General features: G+C 49.8%; 1 protein-coding gene across 2 annotated transcripts in view; it reads left to right on the top strand.

Annotated features, from left to right (window-relative positions):
• Nucleotides 1-4,356: 4,356 nt before the first annotated feature.
• Nucleotides 4,357-16,991, top strand: part of LOC118211598 (alpha-(1,6)-fucosyltransferase) — a 25,935-nt gene continuing 13,300 nt past the window's right edge. The window contains exons 1-4 of one of the 2 annotated variants that reach the window (XM_035388939.1): nt 4,357-4,612; nt 13,951-14,069; nt 15,098-15,263; nt 16,293-16,407. In XM_035388939.1, the coding sequence (XP_035244830.1) occupies nt 4,410-4,612; nt 13,951-14,069; nt 15,098-15,263; nt 16,293-16,407 (603 nt within the window). In that variant the 5' untranslated portion in view covers nt 4,357-4,409. The remainder of the gene's footprint in view (nt 4,613-13,950; nt 14,070-15,097; nt 15,264-16,292; nt 16,408-16,991) is intronic. The other variant, XM_035388947.1, reaches the window with a different exon arrangement.

Below are 16,991 nucleotides of genomic sequence, written 5' to 3'. Positions count from 1 at the left end.
ACACCAAACTAAACCTCACGGTAGATCAATTAGGTATCGTAATAAGCTGACCATGCTGTAATGCGAGAGGGTGGAAAATCTGATTGTTTGCTCGGGCACTGAACAAGAATTGAAGCTAGCAGCTACTGGCGTCTTGCTTTCATTCTGCGTTGCGTGCGCAGTATTACGTGTCGGGATATAAAATGCGGAGAGAATTCAAAGGAATCCGAAACTGTTTGCGTGGATTCCTTCCTTCTTGAGTCCAGATTTGCAGTCTCATGCTGTAAGTGCCAGAATTTCTTATAAATAACAGATGAGTGCAAAGGCTGAGGGATTTATTGTCCTCTAAATGATTTTGGTGCTTTTTGTTTTGTTTTTTCCAGAGAGCCATGTATCCCATCTGTCCCATCGTATAACTACCTTCCCTCCCCTCAATTCTGACAAGATTATACTGCTTTATAAACCTTTGCACATTAAGAGCCCTTTAGTTTTGAAGTGTGCGGAATGGACAGGGACTATTAAGGATTCTCGATTAGGGTTCGTTTCGGACTTTGGATGTTTGTCTGAAACCGGGGTGCAACGCGATCCTTCGCACCCACTATAAATATTTATAAATCCGTCATAAATTATATATTTATAAGACCCCTTGACCAGAGTGCAATGGGATGCGAGGGCTATAATTGCTTCACATGTATCTATAATTCACCACCTTCAGCTATAGAACAAACCACGCTAGTACATTAAGCCACTGGTTCTGTCTCAACATCTCTAGGGAAGCGTGAAGAAATGCGAGCAGATCTTCAGTGTGGCCTCCTTTTCTAGACCTGTCTTAAGTGCCTGTTTTACTTCACATTTCGGGTTACCTGTATCGATTGTGGCACAGCTGGTGGTCGCTCGTGCTAGCAACATTAGCTGTTTTGATTTGTGCCGGTAACTACTTGGGGCATTTACGCCATGGCTGTAGAATAGGTTAAAGTGCGTGCTGTTGACAGCGTTACATCAATTAGACATAAGGGCCGTGGTTGTGTCACGCGTGGGAAAAAATACATCATAATGGCTCATCAGGCTTATTGGTCACATGTTATTTGATAAACCAATAAGAACGGCAGATGAGACAAAACCGCAGGACTTCTGACTTCAAACTGGAGACCGTTTTCTTTCTTTGACTACTATGGATTCTGGAAAATTCCACATAACTAGAATGTATTCAGCAGCACAATCCAGGGGACCGTAGGTAAGGAGAGAAGGGTTTTGTTTGTGAATGGAACACGGTGATGGTGTAAGCATTTGATAAATATTCTTGCGTGTACATCCTTGTGGCTTTACAATACATCCTGTGTGCACGGGAGGTGCCGTTCGGCAAGACAAACTCATAAAATCCGACAGCCTGTCGTCCTTTTTAGTGCCGGACATCCGGCGTAGGTCGAGGCATGGATAATTTGTTGGGTTCGTTCTCCGGTCGCCTTATCTGACCTAGAACCACAATCCATAAAGCACCGCATATACCGTCTCCGCACCGGAATATATGAGCCATGTGTATTCTCGCGGCTCCCGTTATGAATGATGCATACTCCCCTCGTTTCTGCAGTGAATGATGGATGCTCTCTGGACATCCGTAATCAATGCCACATTATCTCCTACCTCCGTATAATCACCCTTGGCAAAATCCATAATGAATCCCATGTGTGCTCCCCCACTTGAGCACTGATGAGTTGAGTGAGCGTCTCTTGGGAAATCAGGTCCTTAGACTTAATTTCCAAAGACCGGCTCCGTATACATGACGAACCCGAGCTCGCACAAGATCCGCGTTATTATCTTTTGTATGTTTGAAAAGATTGTGAAACGTGACCCTTTAGGAAGGTCTCTAGGGCCCCACTATGGCGAGAGTGGTAGCAGAGGTACAGTGGTAGCCTTTTGTGGGGTGCTTTTCTTTTTTGTTGTCAAGCACTGTATTGCGTGACTGAACGTACCTCTTGGAGGGTGTCGCCTACTAGACTTTTTGAGAGATCATTTCTTCTCTCTGTTTCTCTTGCTTCGTGGCTGTTTTCCCTTCTCTGTTCAATTCAGTAGGTTAGGCTTCTCAGCTCAATTCATGATACAAATACCCTTACGCCACTAAAGCATAAAGAATATTGACATAATGAACAAATAAGAAATAACCAGTAAAAACCTGAACTACAGTAATAGCATAAATAGTAAACAACCAAATTGAATTCTACACCTTCAGGATATGAACATGAAAATAGCCACAGACTGTAAATGGTTTTTATTTTATTTTGTGTTACTTAAGGTCTCTAGGGTAGTGGAAAGTGGCAATATACTGTGCAGCCAATCACATATTCCCTCTTCTCTCCCAAGAGGAACAGCAGCCTCACTGACTATAAGAAAGTCACAACTTCACTGCAGATATGGAGCATTTAAGTGTCTCTCTCTCCATTTCTCTCTCTTTCTCTCTCCACCTCCTTCCCTCCTGCCTCACTATATGTTTTTCCCTGTTTGTTTGCTGTTTTTTGTTTTGTAATTTGTTTTTGTTTGTTTGTTTTTTGCTCACTGTCCTACTTCCTTCCCACTTGGGACATGTTTTTGGCACAGATTAATTTATCAGTTGAGGCCAATTCTTATCCATTCACCGTCCACATGCAAAGTCAATGGAATTTTGAATAAAGCAACAGTGCTTCACTCCGGGCACATGATCTATCCTAATATCGGCTAATGGGCCGTTAGCTTTGCTATATCCCGTAAAGAGGGCCATTAATTTTTCCCTGACTTCCTTTTTTATACCTGTAGTTCCATCTTCCAACGCCAAGAGGTCGATAAATGTCTTTCTGAAGCCACTTGTTAAGCAACCAACACACTGCAGTATCTTAATCTGAATTAATCACCTAATTAGCACTGGAGTGTCAGGTCTTATTCGCGAAGGGCTGGTAATGTCACAAGGCATTGCTCTGGCTCAGCGTCGTGTCACCAGAGGGGTATTCTCGCTTTCCATGCTAAATCATACTTGCGCTCGCGCACGAGTCTGTTTTCGTAGGAATGCTGCCGGTACGTTCGGAAACGTCACCTTTGGCTCGAACAGGCAAAGGCCTGCGCTGTGGAGAGAGAATGAATGTCCCCCCACTTTTATAATTTGTTGAAAATATGGTCGCTGTCAATTCCAACGGGCGAGGAAGTAATTTGCTAGCTTTCCGACGAACGTGGCTAGCTCTCCGGTTGTACATTAAAGACAGAGTGGGAGATTTGCTGTGTTTTCCTGAAACACAACAAATTCAGTTCCCCCTGGGATAAGAAATGTGCTGCCGAAATTTGGCTGCATAAATATGTAGCTACCAGCCTTCGCTTATGGGATAGTTCTGCCCCCTAACGATCATTAAGTATGTAAAGGTTCTATTGTTATTCTTCTTAAATGAATATTATTTGGTTATGTTAATTTTAAAGTTAAAAGCATGTAGTATTATTTTAATGTTATGTGTTTATGTAAATGTGTTTATGTTTAACATAGTGTGTTTATGTAAAGCTTTGGCAATACATTTATTTAAATATGTCATGCCAAAAAGCATTTTGAATTCAGTTGAAATTGAGAGAGAGACAGACCAAGCTGAATGGAGGAAAGAATTGCTGTAGTGTATGAAAAGGTATATGTGAACTGGTAGTCAGCTATCACATAAAACTTTGACTCTGAAGGTGGGTGGCTGCACAAAAAGGTGCTCATTAAGGTCAAAGGAGATTGAAGAGAGTATGATATGTAGTCCTTTGGGAATCCATTTCCGTCATTCTTTTTTGCCTGAACAAAAATGCAGCACAGAGCCTCATCTTTTGCTCTTGGAGGTTTATTAATAGTAGCCTAATAAGTATGCAGTGCAGCTTCCTTGTAAGCATTTTGGATGCAGGAATAACCCATATTTAGCGATGATGAATATGTAGTCATACGATGGAATTCTTCCAATTCAAATATTTTTAAAATTCTAATAATAAAGCACAGATACACAAGTTTCTCCTTTCCAATGGCTGCTGTGTTTATTTCCTGATCCTCTTTTTCCTCTTAAATAGGAAGGAGTGGAAACAGGAAGTTCTATGGCTACAGGAAGTAGGCATGAGCTGTAGCCCTGCCAGGCACAGAGACGCACAAGCGGACGGGAAGGGAAGTTGCAGAAGAGGACCGGGCAAGGCGATGACATCACAATAGCTGCCGTCTCCCCGGAAACGCCATAATGCAGTAATCCAAGGGAGGCAGGAGACGAAAACAGAGACGTTTTCCCCAACTGCCCGTCGCCCGTCACCTCTCCACGCTCTCCCGCCCGCTCCCCCCACCCCACCCCACCCCCCCCATGGTGGTTACAATGCCCCTGGAGGTTTTGTGAAGGGAGCGCGCTGACGACCCCCCCACTCCCCCTCCCCCTTTCCCCCGCCCCACCCCCGCCGGGGACAGAAACATGCGCCCATGGACGGGCTCCTGGAGGTGGATCATGCTGGTGCTGCTGGCCTGGGGCACCCTGCTCTTCTACATCGGGGGTCACCTGGTGCGGGACAGCGAGCACCCCGACCGCTCCAGCCGGGAGCTCTCCAAAATCCTGGCCAAGCTGGAGCGCCTCAAGCAGCAGAACGAGGACCTGCGGCGGATGGCCGAGTCGCTCAGGTAACCGAGCGCTGCGGGGGGCGAGCGTCACCTATAAGCTGTGAGGGTATTCGCTATTAGCGTCGCTCTCCCCTTCTTTAGCATCTGCTACAGTCAAACCCTGACTTCCTTTAATTCAGCTTTGCAATATGTGAAGTAATCTATGGGTTGCGTACAACAAAAATTCCTGGGTACCTACCCTTGCAACATTTACGTTGAGTGAATGATGTAATAGACAGTGTTCAGGGGGAGAATTTAAGAACCCAGACAGGATGTTATGATTAAGATGTATTGGTATCAGACCTGGGTCAAATATGTATTTGTTTTGTATTCAAATCTTTTTCCACGCTTTACTGATCTTGTCTGGTGTATTGGAACTAATTAAATACTCTCAAAAAGTGCAAACCCCACCTTCTGGTCATATTGGCAGGCTCTATTACACCAGGCAAGATCACTAGGGAACAAAAAAGTATTTGAATCCAAAACAAATACGTACTTAGCCCAGGTTTGATTGGTATCTATAGCTAAAAATATGTGTATACCCAGTTTTAAGATTTTTCATTTATCTTCATTCTCGAAGAACTTTACATTATTGACAGACCCGTTTTACACTAAAGACATTGCTTTTAGAATATCTCCTCAATAACACACTATCATCACATCTCTTTAGTATGAAGATCATACTTGCAGTTTCACAACCAGCCATGCAGCGAGCTGGTTATTCGAACGTCAAACGTGGGGGCGCTGTTGAGCTGACGGAACGAAGGGCTGCCATTTGTCTATGGGCTCTGTTGCTAGGGCACCCTTCCTAAAACGCAGGAGGGGACGCACCGCGAGCATCTTTAGCTGCTTCAGTGGAGCCGCGGTCAAGCTGCGATGTGGGGAGCATTGAACACAAATGGTGCAGTGCTACCAGCTGTAATTAGCTTGATGGCAATACAGTATTTGATATTGCCACAGTGTTGGAGTGAGGGCTGCAGATGGTTCTTTGTGTTCGATTCAAAGGGGTAGTGTTTCACCACAATTAAGTTTAGACGAGCAAAAACAAATGCCCACTTTTGAAGTTTCAATAAGTCAATAATTAATAGCACAAGTGGATATCCTCCCCTTTACCTTTTATAATGAATAAAAATGCAGCTTTTCAGGCAAAGAGGAAGTAATTACTGTGGATGGCTTACCAGCTACTTTTGACTTTCTGGTTATTATGAAAGCTCTTACTAGCTTTTTGTGCTGTATATTAGAGAGACAGGGAGAACGAGTGTGTGTGTGTGTGTGACATGGCAAATTGAATGGAGGAGGAAATTATACAAAGAGGTGTATGTGTGTGAATTGGTTGTCACGTGATGAAAAACTTGAGTTTGAAGTTGAAGGTGGGTGGCAGCATTAAATAAGTACTCATTTGGATTGAAGAGGGTGAATAACAATTTTGACCTTTTGCCTTTAAAAGGTATGATAACGTGTCATTTTAGGAACAGGATATTGATGTACTCTCTCTCATACATACTCAAACTCATATGCACATTCAATCTCAACACTTACTCATTGTCACACAGTCTCCCTCTCTCTCCCCCTCTCTCTCACTTTCACATACGCATGTGCACACTCTCTGACACACACACACACTCTCTCTCTCTCACACGCACACTCTCTCTCTGTCTCTCACACATATATACAAACACACACATACACCCTCTCTCTCTCTCTCATGCGCGCGCAATCACACACACATACACTCTCTCTCTCTCTCTCTCTCTCTCATGTACACACACACACACACCCTCTCTCTCTCTCTCTCTCTCTCTCATGTACACACACACACACACGCGGGTGCACACACACGCACGCTCCCAGATAAGCAGAAACAAGGGTGCAGTCGTCCTGGTCTCATCTCCGTCTCACAGCGGGAAGTTGGGGATCAGACTCTGCGACAGCCGCGATGTTAAGGGTCACCTTCACCACAAGGCTGCCCACATACCCCCGAACACCAACACCAGGCCCTGCGGCACACAATCCGCTTGAGCAAACAGGGGAGAGAGGGCTTTTATGTGTCCATTAGAATCCCACAGAGGCTAGAAGAACTGCCTGTCCCCCCCCCCAACCCCTCCTCCATTCCCCCCTTCCCCCCCCCCCCCCCCCCCCACACTGCAGAGTCACAGCTACCTCAGCTGGCTGCCAGCAGAACCGATTTCAACCTTCAAAATGTGCGCCCGTTTGGTATTCAATAAACACGTTTATTGCGAAGCAGGTGTGGATGTAATGAAACGATTCATTAATTAGAGGCAGGATAGCCTCTAACCTAGCCCCGCCCAAAAAAACAAGAATGATAAACAGAAAACAGCTGCAGATTTATTGTCTCTGCGCTAGACGAGAAATGTGCAGTCACACTCGGAGGTTCGTCGACATCACTTTGATTATTTATTGTTGACGTTCTTTTCCAGAGTGGATCGCACAGCTTACAGTTTTTACGTGTGTATCTGTGCCAGGATATTTTCAGAAGAGAATCAGGTTGACTTCCTTGTCCCAAGCAGCCAATGGGAGTGCCCCTGCCTGAAATTTGAACTTTTGACCTCTTGTTACATGTTACAAGCTCCTCAGCCACACCGCCACACTAAGGTCGGTGGTGAGAGGCATCAGTGTTGAATGAATCATTTCAGCGCCGATGTAAAATCATTAACCCTCTTTTTTAATCCGTTTTAACGGATGCGTTTTAACGATTTTGGGCGCGTAAATCTTAAAGGAAATGCTACGTAATTTGCTGGAAACGGCCGAGCGTTTGCCCCAAATTCGATCGCGGGAGCAGGTCTGTTTCCGTCTCTTATTTTATAAGACGGCGTACGCGCCGAGGACGTTTCTACTTTAAATGATTAAGATCGCCCTCTTTACGAAGCGGCTTCCTCGGCGCCGACGGTATAGGCTACCCGAAATGAACGATGCCCGAAAAACGCGGAAAAGAATCCCTAATGCATTCGCGGCGATAAAAATGTCATTTCAGCACCTTTTGTCAGCCGCTGCTAATGAGCAGTATCTCCGTAGCGCGAGCATTGTGTTCTTATCGCAATGAATGTGCGGCCATTTTCCTTTCTTTTATTATTCATGATAACGGCGGGAAAGCGGTCCTGATTTCTTACCTGTCATATCGCCATTGTACCTGTACATATTACTACCGGAATTTCAAATGATCAATTCCCTAACGGATTTTTTTTTTTCTTTAGTGAAACTGGCCTTAATACCCACCACCTCAGTACTTTGACAAAGGAGGCTTGGCCTCATGAAAACAATGAATTTGTGTGTGTGTGTGTGTAGTAATATTAATATTAATATATAATATTATTATTGTTATTGCATTAATATTGTGTTTTAGCTCACACTCGAAAGTGATGAGGGGGAAGCTCTCCACAGCCGCCACCAATGTGTTGCCACCGCCTGGGTGATGCACGACAGCCATTTTGCGCCAGAACTATCACCGCTCATCAGCCAGAGGAGGGGACGGAGAGAGAACGAGGTTTTTAGTCAATTAAACCGGGCGATGATTAGGTGGCAGGTTGAGAGAGCCAGGGTGTGAATTTGGATCGGGGGAACCCCCCCCCCCCCAAACTTGGCGTGAAGTGCTGTGGGATCTTTAATGAGCACACCGAGTCTGGGCCTCATCCGTTTAACGTCTTATCCAAAAGACACTGTCTCCTACTGCACAGTGTCCCCCCTGCACTGGGGGATTGGGCTTTATTTAACCGGAGGGAAGATTGTCACCTGCAGGTCCACCGACGCCGCTTCCAGCAGCAACTTAATTTTCTCTGGATGTCTCCCATCCAAGTACACTAACCAAGCCCACACCTGCTTAACTTAAGCTGTTTGGCAGGAGCAGGGTACGTGGCAGCATGGCTGCTGGCAGTGATAGCCCGTGATGATTAAACTGTTCGAAATGGCTTGTTGCGGTCCCTTAGCAACAAGCCATTAGATAAAATGGCAGATACTTTCATTGCAGCAGTTGTGTTTCTACGCATTTCTCATGTTCATCAAGCACTATTGTGATACTCCGTATTGGTGGGATTGACCCCGCTGATTTGGCAGATACCTTTATTTATTTGGCAACAAAACTACATATGGGAAGCAGCCCTGAATTTTATTGACTTTCCGTAACCCTGTACCATTGTACAAGTTTTGCCGAATAATAATGATTATAATAATAATAATAATAATAATAATAATAGTAGTAGTAGTAATAATAATAAAATAGGATTCCTGTGGTGCGTTGCGCACTAGCGTCAGACGAGTAGCCGCCGCTCTCGAAGTTGTCTGAGAGGTGTTGTGCGCGCATCCGCCTCCTCCCTTCCCCCGTCTTTCGGCTCCCCTGCGAAACCCCCTGATTTAGCGCGCGAGATTTCACAAGCAGGGCTGTGAACCCACAGCTGTTCCGGTGGCCGCCGTCCAGCGGCTCTGGGAAATGTGCCGCACCTGGGGTTCCAGGACGTGGCGGCGGAGCCGCCGGACCTGGGCGAGGGAGGGGGGACGGGGGACGGGGGGAGGTTGGGGGGGTTTGCGCGGGGCAGGAATCCGGTTTTAATTTACGGTCGAGGTCGATCCTTCTTCTTCTCCTGCCGCCGCGACGGCGGGCGCTCGTCTCCGTTTCGCTGAGTCCACGCCGAGCGGCGTGGCGGAGGGGGTGTAAAACGCGGCGGCTTCTTGGCGCATTAGCGGCGCGGTGCCGGAGCGCCGGGTGCGACCCGATCGGGCCCCCGAGACGCCGCGCTTCAGAGAAGCCCGAAGGCTGAAACCCGCTCCAGCTCATTCATATATTTATCAGGGAGCTTAAATCTCCCCCCTAAACTCCCCCCGGAGTCGAAGGAGCTGAAGTTTCTTAAACAATGAGGCGCGCGGGGCTTTGTGAAAATATTCAAATACGCGAGGAGCTCTCTCCGCTAGCGCTCCTCAGGCTCGGGTGTTAGGCCGGAGCCCCTGCTCGGCATTCGCACGCGCGCCGGGGCTGCGCACGACGTCACACGGCTCGTTAATCATTAGGACGAATCAACCGGGCTCCTCGTTCGGCGAGAACCGAGCGTGTTTTTTTTTTTGGAACGGAAACGGTGGCGCGAGCGAAACGGTCGATAAACGGCTACGCCGCAGCGGCGGCGGCGGCGGCGACGGCGACAGGTACCGCGCGGCGAATCAAAAAACCTCGGCGGAGAAAGAGGCCCATCCGTTTCGCGGGCGTGTGACCGTCTCGGCTTTCCAGGCCTCCCCTTTTCAGGGACGGAACAAAAGGGAACACGACGCAGGCGGGCCTCCTCCTCCTCCCCTCGCCGCGACCCGGAGCATTCCTTTACCGCCATTGTGTCCGCGGGACCTCCGACAATAGGGGGGGGGTGCGCTTTGGCGCTTTCAGGGCGGAGTCAGCGACACCGTTGATCCGAATTCCCGCTCCTGAAATAAGATACGGTTTTTGCGTGACGGTCGGACCGCGCTTCGTGTTTTGAAAGCAAATTTTTTTGTTTATGTAAACTCGGTGGGTGGTTTGAGTTATTGCAAAACATGTATGTGGGTTTGGCTGCGATGATTAAACTTGGTTGACTCATTGGCTTGGTGCCTTTAAAATAAGTGGGAATTAAAGAGTAATTTCTGAGATTCTATGAACCATCCGTCCGCCCGTTATGTATACCTGCTTATTCCTCGTCAGGGTCACTGGGGGCGCTAGAGCCTATCCCAGCATGCATTGGGCACGAGGCAGGAATACAACCTCGTCAGGTTGCCAGTCTTTCATAGCTCAATAAACCATATACAAATAAAATATGCAGTATCATGGTATATGTAATGGTATGCATGTTTGTGCAGTGCAAAATTGCGTTTGTTACTTTGAAGTGCTTTTTTGGAATTGTCTGAACAAATTCAAAAATCATATGCATTTTACATCCTGTAATGATATATTCTGCAGTGTTTCTTGTAGACAACAACAAAACCATGGTTAAAAAAAAAAAAGTTGCGCAAGTCGCTCTGGATAAGAGCGTCTGCTAAATGTTAATGTAATGTCAAATCCCTTATTCGTGTCTCAGACAAGACGTTTGAAATTTCATCCCGTTTCATTGGCAGTGGAGTCCGTGATGTTTGTAATATTCGGCGTTTGTGAGTTTGCTTCATTGTTGCATAGTCAGTCGTCCATTGTGTATAATCCGTAAGCAGACAGGCTTCTTTTCACTCCGCGGTCCACCAGCCCAGCTGTGCAGCGATTGCGTTCGAGGAGGAAGCTAAGTGCGGAGCACCGTGCGCGGGCAGACTGGATGCGTCCGGTCGACCAGTCGCGGTCGCTGATGCGCGGCGAGAAGCGACCAATCCGAGGGTCATCAGCGCCGGTCCGAGATGTTTCGCGCTGTCTTTCCTGCACAGCTGTGCTCGCTGAACCCAGAATTTGAACACGGTGCCAGGCCCAGTTTTTTTTTTTTTTTTTCAAGCCACTACAAGCTACCAACCGTACCAACCGGAGATGGCTAATTAGCTACACCTGTTGTCTTACTACTTTCCGTGAGCGAAGTGTTCTTTTCGAACGGATACAGCTGCTAAATTTAGATAGCATTTGTCTAAAAATAATACGCTGATCTGGAGACGAACAACGGCACGATAAGTGCGAAGCGGCTAATTCTGCGTGTGTGTGCGCGCGGCCTGGCTTCTTTTCAGAGCGCGTTTCGGCCATCTGTTCGCCGCTCGCGGGGCGCGTGACGTCGTGGCGCGCGCGGCCTCGGCGCGGCCCGGCGGTCAGCGTGAAGCGAAAGCTCTCCCAGCTGGAGGGGGGGAACAACCCCTGCTAAACTCGGCGAGGCACGGACGATGAATGAACACAGAGTTAGCCCCCGACGGGCTAGGCTACGCTGCCAGTTGTGCTCAGCGAAAGATTAGCCTCTCCTCCGGTGAGCGCTCGCTCCCCTGTAGGACTGCGCGGCTACTTCGCTAGCGCCTCGCGGGCGCCGGCGGCGACGGTATCGACTCCGGTGGAGAGAGAAAAAGAAGAACAGTCGTTTTTAATAAAATAAGAAAATGGTGGTGCAATTCGGGATTTAGCCCGTTAGCCTATACCTGGTGAAGCTGAGAGCTGGTTAAACTTCTGCACCTTCCCTCGTTCACACCCCCCGGGTGGGTTTGTATTTAAATCGCAGTAATGAGACGCGTAGTGCGGTTCGCGCACCTAGCTACCCAGTTTCGGTCGAGCGGGCCAATGGGGGGCGGCCGCCGTTGCGTGCGATTCGCCGGTTCTCCGCCTTGCCGATCGGCCGACTTGGCCCGCCCTCGAGGCTGCGCCATTCCCCCCCCAATTTCCATCTTCTTTTCACGGGGCGCTGCATCCTCCCCAGCTGGGCTTCTCTCTCCTCCTTCTCCTCCTCCTCCTCCTCCTCCTTCTCTGGGAAACTATGCCGAGCTCAGCATCTCACTGATGCCAGCACGGCCGCTCCCGGATCACCACCCCCCCCCACCCCCGCACCCCCCCTCGAGCTGAATCCTGGCTCGGACGGTCGCGTGCGGCTGTTCTGGGGCAGACGTCGGACGTGATTTCGTTTCGCTTGCGTTCCCGTGTTCCTCTCCCTGCCGTGCTTACAGGGCAAAAAAAGAGAGACGGCTGTGGCAGGAAGTGATGTCATTGTAAACGCCCCTCGTGCACAGAAGGAACAGTACGGAAATGAACACAAAATATGAGCAGAGGGGGGCCTCACGGTCTTTGCAAGCAGCCCCTTAAATGGCGTGAGAAGAAAAGCTAAGCATAAGAGGTGATATGGTTAGACAAGGTATACTGTAAGACTGGACGTGCAGGCTCAACGTCTGTCTATGTGGGGCAGAGGCGTTAAGGGGCATGCGCTCGTACATCTTTGGTGAGAAACACGACAATCTTGTTTCTCATTCACTGTAAGGGTGTTCACGCCACGTGTGTGATGTCATTATTGTCACGGAGAGAGGCTGGGCGTGTCCGTTCCCGGCTGTTATGGATCTCTCCCAGCTGGGCGCTGTGACAGCAGATAGGGGCGATGTCGATGAGCGGGAGAGAGCTCACGCCATTCACTGGGCGAGGGAACTTTTGTTCCCCTCCTGGAACCGGGTTAATCTCTGCGATCGCAGTAAATGCTTAACCTAGATTTTGCTCTTCGTTTTTTGCTCAAGATATTGTGAAGTGCGTGTGCGCGTGTCTGCGTGTGTGTGTGTGCACGTGTGTGCACGTGTGTGCGTGTGTGCACGCGTGTGTGTGTGTGTGTTTGTGTGTATGTCTGTTTGTGACAGCAGACGTACATGTTTCTGATTAGCCGTCTACGTGTTTTTGCGCATGCATTTGAGAGTATGTATATGTTATGTTTTCCTGTAGGTGTGAGTGTGTGCATGTCTGTGTATGTGTGTGCATTTGCGTATGTATGTTAACGTGCGTTTCCATATGCTTCCGTGTTCGTGCATGCCACGCTTGCGTGCGTGCGTGCGTGTGGTTGCGTGCGTCGTGGTCGTCTGAGCAACGTCTTTAAAAGGCTGCTGGAATCTAGGCCGTGGTCTCCGCCGTTCACAGATGGTTAACTGCCCGTTCCTGGAAGAATGAACCAAAAACATCCGAGTATGTTCAGAGATGAAAGACTTCTGCGGATACACGGCTTTCCATATTTTTCAGAGCTCCCCCGGCACCATTATGAGAGATTAGCGGTGATGTGAGTTTTTTATGGGGGTAGGCCGGCGCAGTTACTCCTTTAGCACCGCTACGGTTTCACCTCCGCACCCGGCACAGGGAGTCCCATTCAGCCAGTCCTCTTTTTACACAGTAGCTCCCCAATCCACCTCTGCTTGGTGAAGTCCCTGTAGGTCATCAGAGGAAGTCAAGGGCTTTTGGAGAAAGATGTTTTTTTTTTTGGTGGTGTTGTGGGGAGGGGGGGTTATATGTGTTTGATGGTTATATAACCTGGGAGCATTTTCGGGGAGGGGGGGGGGCTGATCTCACTCAGCTGGGTGCGGGATGTTGTCGGGGCGCGATGAATAGCCGCCGCCACCGAATGAATTGCTGGCGGTCGCCGTGGTGACTGATTATTGCACCAAATAGGCCCTGGGAGTTCGGGGGGTGGGGGGTGGGGGGGTGGGGGGGGGGTGGGGGGCGGGCGGGAAATCTGACAGGCGTTGCTCACCTGCCAGACCAGACGCGCGTGCACACACACACACACTCGCTTACACACACATGCACACACACACACACACACACACACACACTCAGAAGCGAACAGGCACTCTTGCTTCAAGTACGTACATACATACATACATACATACATACAGATTTGCGCAGGGAAGCGTACGCACGCAGGCGGGCCGCTCCGTCGTTGCCATGGCGAAGGCTCGCTCACGCGCGGCTCGTCCCGCAGGGTACCCGAGGGCCAGGTGGAGGCGGACCCCGGGGCGGCCGGCAGACTCCACAGCCTGGAGGAGCAGCTGATCCAGGCCAAGGAGCAGATCAGCAGCTTCCAGAGACAGCCTGGAGACGGTGAGGGAGCCCCTCCTCCCCCTCCCCCGTGTGTCATAGCGTGTGTGTGTGTGTGTGTGCGCGTGTGCGTGCGTGTGTGTGCGCGTGTGCGCGTGTGTGTGCGTGTGTGTGTGTGTGTGTGTTGTGTCTTCATATGCATGTGTGTAAGTGTGTTTTAGTTTGTGTTTCAGTGTGCTAGTTGTCCCACTATCTTCCATTGTGTACCATTGTGTTTCTGAGACACTCGCGCACACACACACCTGCAAAACTCCCTCTTTCTGGGTCATTTCCCCCGTACACAATGCCCTCTTTGTTGTTCGCGGGGCACCGCTGCAAGTTGAGCAGACAGGTTCGCCAGCCAAACGTACTGTAGGTCACAGACAGGATAACGGGGTCAGGCTTCAGCCTGGATTCTGCAGTGTGTGCAGGTGCACCCCCTAGAGGCCACCGTGGTGCATTGCAGCACTATCTGTGCACATGCTCAGCTCCCCCGCTCTCTGCATCTGCAGCCGAACATGAAAGCGCAGATTCTCTATCGACTGACCAGATATACGCGCATCTGCGTATTCTTAATTCGGCGGCCTTGCTCTGCAATTGTCTAGGGTGCAATTTTCTGATTTGCTGGCATATTCAAAAGGGGGTGCGGCTAAGCAGAGCGGCCAGAGTTAACGTAGCCAAAGACGAGCAGCGGAACCTTCTAGAGCTCGTTCTGGGTAATTAAAATGGGGGTCAAAACAGACTGCGACGGCAGGCACTCACTCGGGCTGGACCAGATGTAAAATTAGCCGTGTAAACACGCTGAGCCGCTTAGCTCCAGTTTTATTCCAATAAATGGATGTGCCGCCATCTGTCTCGCTTTATTAAACCTAAAATCAGTGCCGGCGTTCAGACGTTGGGGCGGAGCTACAAATCAGGTCGCCATACGTTGCGCGCGCGCGCGACAGAAGACCTGCCACTACTCCTCCTTCTTCTCTTCCTGCATGTCACTTCCTGTCCCACCCCCCCCACCAACGCATCACTTCCTGTCCCTTCGCCTCCTTCCTCACCAGCAGGTCCCGGGAAGAACCAGGAAGTCCTCCGGAGGAAGATTGAGAATGGCGTGAAGGAGCTGTGGTACTTTGTGCGCAGCGAGATCAAGAAGCTGGGCCAGGTGGAGACGGGCGACCTGCAGAAGCACATCGACACCCTGCTGCAGGACCTGGGACACCAGCAGAGGTCAGACCGCGGGCACTCCGGGGGGGAATTTGGGCCGTGGGAGGCAGGAACGCCCCAGTGTCACGTTCATTACGTCATTTGTACCTCGCGGTGCCGTATTAAAAAAATGCCACGAGATGCTCAAGACCTTATTTCAAACTGCTAGGCCTAGGCCTAATATGTTATTGGCATTAATTAGCTGTAATGATGGTAATTAAGTACAGGCATGTTGGTGCTGTGTGTGTGTGTGTGTGTGTGTGTGCGTGAGTGTGCGTGAGTGTGTGTGTGTGTATGTGTGCGTGAGTGTGTGTGTATGTGTGCGTGTTTGTGTGTGTGTATGTGTGCGTGAGTGTGTGCCTGTTGTGAATCTCTGCACTGAACGTGCAGTAAAAGAGACGGTGCTTTCTGATCCTGACAGACTGCCACAGTCCTCTCCCCTAGGCGAGTTAGCTAAACCGAATCGTTAAGCACTCTCCGGAAAATGGCGGCCTCCAGTCAGACGCTCCCTCATTTCCACGCCAGTTTTATTTGTTTGTGGAAATCGGCCCGCTAATTGCAGTAATTGCGTCTGATTGCATCGGTAATTTTAAGGCTGCCAATGGGAGTCGGGAAAACCCCTTTGCCTGTCTCCACCCCCCCGCCCCCTCACCCCCCGCGCCCACGCCTCTCGTCTGCTCGGTTCTTCCGATCCTGGGGAATCCCAGCATCCCTTGCAACCGTGCAGCGTCCTCCTCCCTTAGCTTTTTGGTCTTTTGTATCCCTCCATAACAGAAGCAGCACCTGTACACATTTGGCTGCCATATTGTAAAAATTTCCACCTTCTTTACATTACACGAATGTTCCTCGTGCTTTATTCTTGTATTTAAATGCTACCGTGCATTTTTTTTTTGTTTGTTTACAGTATTTTTACTGCTGTGCACAGAATCTGCAAATACCATTTTGCTTGTATTTTAATTACTGGAGATTGACCTTTTTTTTTCGAGAGCACCGCGACATACGACCCCTGACCCCTGACCCCTGACCCCTGTCCGTTTCCCGGGCGTGACCCAGGTCCATCATGACGGACCTGTACTACCTCAGCCAGGCCGACGGCGCCGGGGAGTGGAGGGAGAAGGAGGCCAAAGACCTGTCTGAGCTGGTGCAGAACCGGATCACCTACCTACAGGTACGAGTATCCCTCCGCCGCTCTTCTCTCTCTCGTCGTCCTCCTCTCCTCTCCCTCTCTCCCTCTCTCCCCCCCCCGCCTCGCTGAGGCCTGGCGCAGGACCGCCCGCAGGGGCCGCCGCCTGGCTCCAGGTCCGCTGGGTGAGAGTGCGGCCGCTCTCTTTTAACCGCCGATGCGTCGGGGGGGTGGTTCAGTAGGATGGACAGGCTTCGCTAATTTAGCGCTCAGGCTAAAGCCTACTGATGCTGCCTGTGTCCAAACAGCTGGAGTAGTAAGACTGTGGGGGGCGAACTGAGTCGCCTTGTTCGGATGGATCTGTCTAGACGCCGTGCCCGTCCGGGTCTGTCCTCCGTCTCTTCTCCTCCGTTTCTCCCTTCCGTCTCTTCACCTCCCACACTCAAAGACGTGCATGTTAGGCGCGCTCCCGCAGGTGCCCTTGACCGAGGCACTGGCCTCAGAACCGGAGTTGGTCCCCCCCCCCCAGTGGGCGCAGCACAAGAGAGGCAGCTGCCCGCTGCTCCTAGGTACCTAAGTATGGGTCAAATGCAGAGGACAAACGACCCCACGGGGTTCAGTAAAAGTAT

This window comes from Anguilla anguilla, chromosome 1 (assembly GCF_013347855.1).
Source record: "Anguilla anguilla isolate fAngAng1 chromosome 1, fAngAng1.pri, whole genome shotgun sequence".
Taxonomy (NCBI): Eukaryota; Metazoa; Chordata; class Actinopteri; order Anguilliformes; family Anguillidae; genus Anguilla; species Anguilla anguilla.
This window is presented reverse-complemented; position numbering and strand designations above follow the sequence as displayed.